Consider the following 8,537-nt stretch of genomic DNA (forward strand, 5'->3'; position numbering starts at 1 on the left):
CTCGGTTTCCCTGCCTGTAAAGTGGGTGTAGCAGCAGTGACCCCGCCCCAGGGCGGTGTGAGAGCAAACCAGGTGGAGACGCTGGCTGGGTGGCCACACGTGTAAGCCCGTAGCTCACGTCACAGTAATACAGAGTTTGTCTCGTTTGTGAGTTCACTACTCTTTTTATTCTCCCAAAAGGATTCACAAGTGCTTGAGAGAGAATAAATGACAGATGAGGACATGTTTTTCTGTGGAATCGTGAAGTCCTCAGAGTCCCACCATCTGGTTGGTCTCTTCACTAAGCTTTTAGACTGTAGGTCGCAGAGGGCTGCCTGGTGCTCCGAGTCTGGCTCCACCGGGGAGGTGACTGGGTCTCAGGACCTGACAGTCCCTGGAAGTCGCCCCCGGATGAAGTGAATGTTTACCACCCACCTCGCTAAGCTCCCTCCTGTGTGTGGATTCTGCTTGTTTTTTTTTTTTCTTTCCTGAATCGAGACACCTACCTGGGTTTTATTCACGTGTGTGGAGCTTGCATTTGCGGTGGAGCCTGTGAACTGATGGGGCTGGGATTTGAGGGGCCCCGGTGGTTTCTGTCTCCACTTGCCGCCCTGACCTCAGGTGCGGCCTGGCTCAGGTGGGAGTGGATAGGGTCGCTCTGTGCTATGGGGTCTTTTTGACCTTCCTTGGTAAGTTGTGTGAACTCCTGTCTCTTAGAAGCGGGCGAGTTTATGTAGATGGGATCCTGTGCTGTGTGAGAACCAGGCCCCTCCGGGTAAGCAACAGTGAGGGCTCCCCAAGTAGCTGAGCGCCGGAGAGCCCCAGCCGCTGCACGTGCACAGACCGGGAGGCCCCACGCATGCACTTGCCCTGGCTGTGCTGCGGGTCCAGAAGGCCTCCCCCCACCCCGGGGCTTCCCCTGCCCCTCCCCCTCCCACAGGGCTCAGGATAAGGAACCAAGGTAGCAGCCAGTGAGGGGAGAGAAATCTAAACTCATGGGAATCTGGTTTTTACCGCCATCTTTTCTTATTCCATATAAGCATCTCTTAAGTTAGTTCAGTCTTCTAAAAAGCTTAGCTCTACAAGTTTTCAGAGTGGATATTAAGAGCAGAGGGCGTGGACATGTAGAAGACATGGGGGAGGACAGACCAGTGGGATAAAAGGAAAAGTGATTTTTTTTCTTTCTGTTTCCAAAGAAATTGTTATTAAAGAATAATTCCCACTCATTTCTCCTTTCATGGTGTAGAGAAGCCAAAATTATTGTTGAAAGCAAATTGAAACCCTCCTTTTTCACTCTTGAATGGAAGGGGAGAGGTCGCTGGCAACAGTGACAGCGATACGTTCCCTGGAAAGTTGTAAATAATGAGCATCAGGCGGATCCTGACTGTAAGTCACCGACTCCTGTGTCTGGCAGGGAGGCTCCCAACCCCTCCGGGAACTGCGTTTCTCCCGAGAGCTGAGTGCGTGTTATAAAAAGTGTTTTTATGTTAGTAAGACTGAAATTGTAATTAGTTTTCTGAACAAGTTGGGGGGAAATTATGAATTATATTGTAAAGCTTCACCATATTTTATTCTGTTTTGAAGAAATAAATGCCCTTTTAAAACTACAAATTCTTTAAAAGGCAGTGAGGATAAAAGGTTCTAGAAAGCCCCTGGGAGCCTCAAATGACTTCGCTGGGACAGTGAAAGAGGAACACTCGTTCACAAAACGTGAAGTGACCCCGAGGTGAAATACGGTACCTGAGTGGCGCCTGGGGCTCACGGGAGGGGGAGCAGCGCAGCCTGTTTCCCCCAAAAGGGAGTGAGTTCACGGCTGCAGGGAACCCTCCCCCTCTCCTCTCATTTAAGAAATTTCCAACACGTTCCATCCTGCATCTCTGCTCCTTAAAAAAGAATAAAGTGTATTTGTGCCTAGATTTTATCACCTTTAGTTTGAAGAAATAAATAGGCAAAGTGAAGAAAACAGTTCATTTCCAGGAGTGGGTGAGCACCCGGGTGTCTTCTGCGGCCCAGCGGCGCTGAGCCGTCCGATCCCGGGGCCCGCGCTCCGGCCCGTCCCCGTGTCACCCGGAACCCACGCGGAAGCCCCGGCCTCCGAAGGCAGCAGCCGCCGCTCAGCTGCAGCGGTGACGTCAGACGAGCTGGTGTTTGGATGTTTCACCCTCCGAACGGCCTCTCTGCCCGGACACAGCGGGCGTCACCTCACCGCGCTAGAGCAGGGAAGCGGTCGGGCGGCGCCGCGGGGCGCGCACGCCGGGACCACGCCGGGCTCGGCGGCCCCGGGCTCGCCCGGCGGGGCCGGCGCAGGTCAGCTTCGCCGTGACCGCGCGCATCCGCCGTGCGCGGCGCGGCGGGGCCTGCCCGGTCCCTTGTGCCCTTTTCAGCCTGGCTGGCCGGCTGCTGAGCCCCCGCGCTGAGAGAGGCGGGCAAAGGGCGGGCAGCCCGTCCTCGGCTCCCAAGGGGCTGCCCGGAGCCGGTCCCGCCTCGGCTGCGGGCGGGCCTGGGGCAGGGGGGCGGGAACGGGGAGCGGGGTGCACGGGGCTGCGGGCAGAGCGGCCGGTCCCCTCCGAACCCGCCTCAGCCTCACGCACCCCGCGCTCCCCCAGCCCCTTCAGCAGAGGCCGCTCCTTCGTGTGCTCCTCCCCCAGAATCCCAGGGCTCCACCTTCCCCGGGCTCCCCAGGGCCCGGGGCTGCGGGCTGGCGGGGCTCGAACCCACCGGCCACTGCCTGCCTCTGGGATAAATAACCGTAGACACGCAGCAAAGCGGTAACTAGGCTTCATGGATGAGAGTGAAGTGGGACTTAAGAGCTCGACACCTTTGGTTCTTAGGAAATACATTCAAGCCATGTACGGAAGTCACCTTGCAGGTGCTTTGTGGAAGGAGGCGTTTGGGCTAAAACAGGATTCATGTGACACTCGAGTCAAAGCAGGAACACAGGCCGTGAGAGGTGGGATGGCAGGCCCGGACGCTTTTCAGGACTTTCAGGACTGAGTTGCCCAGAGAGGCTGGAGCCGCGGCCAGGTGCACGGCCCGGGGCACCTGCTCTCCGCCCGGGGACACCCGCACACTCCCCTGGTGCTGGGCGCACAGCCTCTGTTCCCTGATGCGTGGGCTTGTTCTCTTGTGCTCCCAGGAATGCTGAGCTACTGTGACAGATACAGCGAAGGCATGAGACGTGTCCTGAAGACTTTTGGACCCATTCCAGAGTTTTCCGGGGCCGCAGCTGAGAAAGTGCACCAGGTGTGCAGACCCACTGCCTGGGGCGGGGTGGGGGGCTGTTTTTTGTAGCCAGGATCCTCGCCCCAACTTTGAGGTTCTGCGTCCCTGCCCGTCCACAGCCGTCCAGGTCGTGGGGGGCCTGCAAGCAGTGTGACCAGGAACAGTGGCTCTGGATTTGGAAGGTTTTTTCAAAAGTTAATTGAATGTTGGCCTTACTTCTTTTGTCTCTGAAAGCAGATTCTCAGTTTTCCTAAATAGGAGCAGTTACCCTCCTGCTCAATCAGTTCCTCTTCATGCCTCGTTCCTTTTCTCCTCTTTTTTTTCTCTTTTCCTGTTCCCAGGCCATGTGTGTGAAAGTCCCAGATGACCCAGCGCACTTAGCTGCCAGGAGGGAGTGGAGGGACGGGTGCCTCATGAGACTGGCCAAGCTGAAAAGCCAGGTGCAGCCCCAGTGAAGCCTGCCCGCCGCCCGCCACCCCCTCACTGGAGGCCTTTTGCTGGAATTAAGAGCATTTAGTCCAACCACTCTGAGCGCAGGGCGCGGGGTGCTTGGTGGACAGAGTCCGACTTGCTCCCCACAGGTGGCGGGCACAGCGGTGGAGGGTGGGCCGCGGTCACTTCCCAGCACGCCCCGGGCTCGGGGCCACCGCGACACTCGGGTCTGAGGGCTTGATTCCCTGCACTCAGACAAGCCAGGGGGACAAGTGGCTGAAGGTCTGACCATTTATTCTTAGTGTGATTACATGTGGCTACATTTTAAGCCAGTGATTATAGTTTCAAGTTACCTCAATCAAGCGACGGATCTTGGCAATCATCTCCTGAGCTCGTGCTGGTCCCTGTGGCCCAGCATTTATGAGACCAGCGCGTTCATTTTGTTGATGTTTATTCCAAATAAAAGGTTTTGATCCCATAGAGACACCTGTGTCTTCTGTGCCTTCTGAGAAAGACGGCGGTCCTGACGATAGGTGTGTTTCCAGGGGCCGCAATGGTTGAGTCTTAGGCTGATCCTTTGCTCCCGGCCTTTGTCTGTCACCAGCGAAAGCCCACACTTTGGGCCAGTTTCCCACCTGCCCCAGGCTCCGCGGTCGGGTGTGTCTGGGAGGCTCTGTTTCAGCCCCACCCTGGCGCTCACGCGGGAAACACGAGGCCCCATGCACGGTTCTGCAGGGGAGAGACCCTTCTGACTTCAGCCCAGCACTTCCCTCGTCGCAGGGTCTGGTCCAGCGCCAGTTCCGCATGTGCTCCAGGAACTAGCGTCCCAGCCCCCCACACCGCACGCCAGCACCGCGCGGTCCTGCTGATCACTGATGCCCCGTAGCCCGCTCCACTTCAGGTGACCGGCCCCCGGCTTCACGCGGGAGGGAGACGCCTTTCCTCGGGCCAGGGCTGCGGTGTGTGGGAACCTGCACCCCGTTAGGAACAGAGGAGGAGTCATGGCTCTGGCCGTGTTCCTCCATCAGGTTCATTTACGCTCCAGCCACCTGAACAGCTGGGGTGCCCTGGCATCAAGCACCCGGTCCCTGCCCTTGGAGCCCTCTGGAAGGACAGCACAGGGTCAGAATAAAGTGGGGGAGCTGCTCCTGGGATCCTGTGCGACCAGCCGCCCCCGGGGGTGGCTGGGATGCCCTTGCCGGATGCAGCATTCCCGGCAGGGGGAGTGGTTCCCTGGGCCCGAAGGAGGGCCCTCTGGGGAGCCTGGAGCTGGGACCGGATCCAGATGGGGCCCAGGGCCGAGCGGTGGTCAGAACACACTGAAGAAACGGGGCCTGACCGGGCTGAGGGGCTGAGGGGCCGGTCAGCTCAGGATGTCAGAAGTCCCTCCTGACAACTGGAGGGTCTTAGCTGCGGCGGACTCAGCCTGCTCCTTCCCCAGGCAGCGCTGCACCCATGTCCCCAGTGCCTGTGCGGTCCCCTCTCCTGTGAGACACAGGTGACACACGGTGCCCCTGGGGGCTAGAGAAGGGGTCCCTGCAGTCCCTCTGATCCTCGCTCAGCCCGGAGGTTCAGAAACTGCTTCTGAGAGCAGCTGAGGGATTATCAGGCACCTTTCTCATGGATCAGTCTTGCAAGACTGAGGTTAAACCAGATGCGTTTTCCTCCCTTAGTCGAGTCATCTCTCAAACATTACTGATCGTCTGCTGTGGGCGGGCACTGGGGCTCATAGAACCAGTGCCACGCCTGCCCACGCGGAGCCAGAACGCAGTCTTGGGCTGGAAGCTGTCCCCAGGGAGCGTGCGGTTCCGGAGGAGCTACGGAGGGAGGCTGGGGGGGAGGTGACACCCCAGCAGAGGCCCCCTCCCAGGGTGCCTGTTGGACCCTTGGGAACCTTGACTTAGAAGTTCTTCCTTACGTTGAGTCAGAGCTGCCTCCCGGGGCCTCTACCGCTGGTCCCCGGTCGGTGAGCCACCTCCGTCCCTGCCCCAGCCCCCGACAGGACCCCTCCCCACAACGGATTCGAGGGCCCTCTGTCACGACCTCGTGATTCTCCCTAAGCAACTGGCAGGGCAGCTGTATTTTCAGAAAATGGTCCTTTCCGTCAGGAAGAAAAGGGAGTCCTCCAAACTACTGGGATGCTAGTAAGTATGTGGGAGCTCTTTGTTGAGCCCAGCTTGCCCTGGGCGCCGTATCCGGCTGGATCCAGGTCGAAGCCTGACGTTTCCGGCACAGAGAGCTGCCCCTGGCGACGTGGCCTGGGAAGGAGAGCGTGTGAGAGAGGCTCGTCTTCACTGGTCTCGGATCTGGACACCAGTGCCCACGCCACGCCACGCGAAGAAAACGCTCTCAACAGGGCGAGAAAGTTCGCGTTTCCCGAGAAAAGCGCAGCTTCTGGTTTTAGAGCACCCTGGAAACGTGAATCAGTGATTCTTCTATGAGACTAGGACCTGGGAAAGCAGTTCCTGACACAGTGTAGGAAAACACAAGCCACCCGAACCAGGCACCCTTTCAAACAGTAGGAGCCCGCTGTGCTTAACGCAATAAATCCTTCAGAAAATGCTTATTCCACTCAGACCGCCTCCGCAGCTGAGTGAACTGTGCCCTGTTCAGCACGCGGGGAGCTTCTTAACTCTTCCAGGCGGGTGGTGGCATTCATTCTACCGGTACCTGGAGATCTCCAGCCAGTATGTAACCTGTTCGCTATCCAGCTGTCTCCCTCCCATATGTTACATATATGACTACATATAATGCTTTTCTTATATATTATATATGGCATTATAAATAACATACATAACATATTTTCTCTCCAAATTATACACTATATATGGCGTTACACGCTATATGATGCGTTACACACTACATACGGCTTTACACACTATATACGGCGTTGCACACTATATACGGCGTTGCACACTATATACGGAGTTACACACTACATATGGCGTTACACACTATATACGGCGTTATATATAACACATTTTCTCTCTCCCTCTCTCCTCTCTGTGAACATATCACATCCTCTTTCTCAACAGCTTCAGAAGTTACTAGATCAATAGAACCACGTCACCTTATTTTTAATCCCATTTACTTTATTTTTAATCCATAATGGGGAAAAGTTGCTTGCTTGTGATGAGAGGGTGTTTGTCAGGTGGCGAGAGCACAATGGCTTGATAGTGCTTGACATTTTCTACAAGAGAATTTGGGGTTTTCAAAATACATGAGTGTCTTTACGTCATGTTACCAAAAGCCACGGCAAGTACTGGTTTTCCCAGCTTAGCAGAGTATCAGTTCCCCTCCAGTGCTGGCTTTGATCCTAAAATACAGCTTTGTTTTATGTCTTTATCTACAGTTCAAAACCCCCTGGGACATCATACAAGATGTGTATCTGAACATTAACGTTCTTACTTTGAAAATGATACCTGAGTTGCTATAGCAACCGAGCTCCATTAGTTGGTAAACCTTCTCATCTCACTGGGAACCAGGGTGCCACCAAGATCACCCCTTTATCAGATCATAAATTATGGACTGCTGGAGTCAGAAGAAACTTCAAAGGTCAGGATAATACCCTGTGATGTACAGTGTTCACTGTTTTATCATCTGGGGCCTAATTTGTCATCACTGCTATTATTCCTGTTTTGCAGATGGAACTGAGATACTGGATCACAGAGCTAGTAGGTGGTGGAGTTGGGTCTGGTGTCTGGTTTCTCTGCCGCAAATGACAGGATCTGCCAGTTTGCTGAGCACCGATGACGTTCCCAGCACTGTGACGGGCACTTCATACACAGCGTCTTGGGCCAACGCAGCAGCCCTGGAAAGAGGCACCTTCATTGCTGATTTTGCAAAGGAGATCAGAACCCAAGTCTACCTGGCTCCAAAGGCTCTTCTCTCCCCTCCTTCACTGCTCTTTACTTTCAGAAAAAGCGCAGACATGTCCCTATCACGCACACCCAGGCAGCCTGGGGAGAGTGGCCCCGGAGGGTGCGCACGGCTCCCTCGCTGCCTTCCACCTGCCAGCGGACAGCATCCCAGTCCCTTCTCTTCTGAGACAGTCACGTGCTGTCTGTCACCCACTGTATAAAACAGTTGTTGTGTGATTGTCCAGTTTGCTCTTCCTGTCAGTCGAGGCCTGTGCGTTTGTGAGTGAATTCTTCTCCGGGGACGGGTGCCCTCCCAGTTGAGTTCCCAGGAATTGCTCTCAGGGACTCGGCACTTCTTTAGCTGTAGGTGCAACTTGCTTGCCCAGGTTGCCCAGATCAGGCCGCGTTGAGTGAAAGAGGTAGAAAGGCTGAAGGAGGTGGCAAAGGATTTGTCCCAAAGTGGCTACTTCAGAGATTCTTTGATTGATTTGAGCCTTTGCTGTAGAATTTCTGAAAAACCACATCAGGGATGAACATCCGTGGAGCCCACGTCCCCGCCAGGAAGGCTGCTCCCTGTAGGTCCCCGCACCTGAAGCTGCAGCGACAGGTAACTCAAAAGCCCACGCTCAGCACCATGTGGGTGACAGGTGGGAAGGATCAGGTCGTGGGTTACCGCCTGGGGGGCACTGTCCGTCCTCAGACAACTCGGATCAGAGCCCCCTTAGGGGTGGGGCATCGTGACTATAAGGACGTGTGACTTTGTGGGTGGTACTGTCTAACGGCAGCGTGTTCCTCAGTTGGCCGATTCTGTGCTTTACCAGATCCTGGGCATAATTACATGTGACTGGCGCTCAGCCACGTGGAAGTTTGGTAGGAGCTGGGCTTAAGTCGGACAGTTCACGCCCCAAATTTGGGTCTTCCAGGGAGAACGTGTGGTGCCGGATGTTCTGTGGCTATGTAGAATGAGAACATGAGTGTTCTGGTTCTGAATAACTTGTTTCAGGACACAGGGTGTCAAATGAACCCCTGACGGGTTGGATGGAT

The 8,537-nt window shown here is 55.5% G+C and overlaps 1 protein-coding gene across 5 annotated transcripts in view; it reads left to right on the plus strand.

The window, feature by feature from the left end:
• The window catches only part of CRYL1 (crystallin lambda 1), a 78,498-nt gene extending 74,383 nt beyond the window's left edge, over positions 1 to 4,115 (plus strand). For all 5 annotated transcript variants that reach the window (XM_064493293.1, XM_031465700.2, XM_031465702.2 and 2 more), the window contains 2 exons: positions 3,116 to 3,222; positions 3,543 to 4,115. In XM_064493293.1, the coding sequence (XP_064349363.1) occupies positions 3,116 to 3,222; positions 3,543 to 3,656 (221 nt within the window). In that variant the 3' untranslated portion in view covers positions 3,657 to 4,115. The remainder of the gene's footprint in view (positions 1 to 3,115; positions 3,223 to 3,542) is intronic.
• The last annotated feature ends 4,422 nt before the right edge of the window (positions 4,116 to 8,537 follow it).

This window comes from Camelus dromedarius, chromosome 13 (assembly GCF_036321535.1).
Source record: "Camelus dromedarius isolate mCamDro1 chromosome 13, mCamDro1.pat, whole genome shotgun sequence".
Lineage (NCBI taxonomy): Eukaryota > Metazoa > Chordata > Mammalia > Artiodactyla > Camelidae > Camelus > Camelus dromedarius.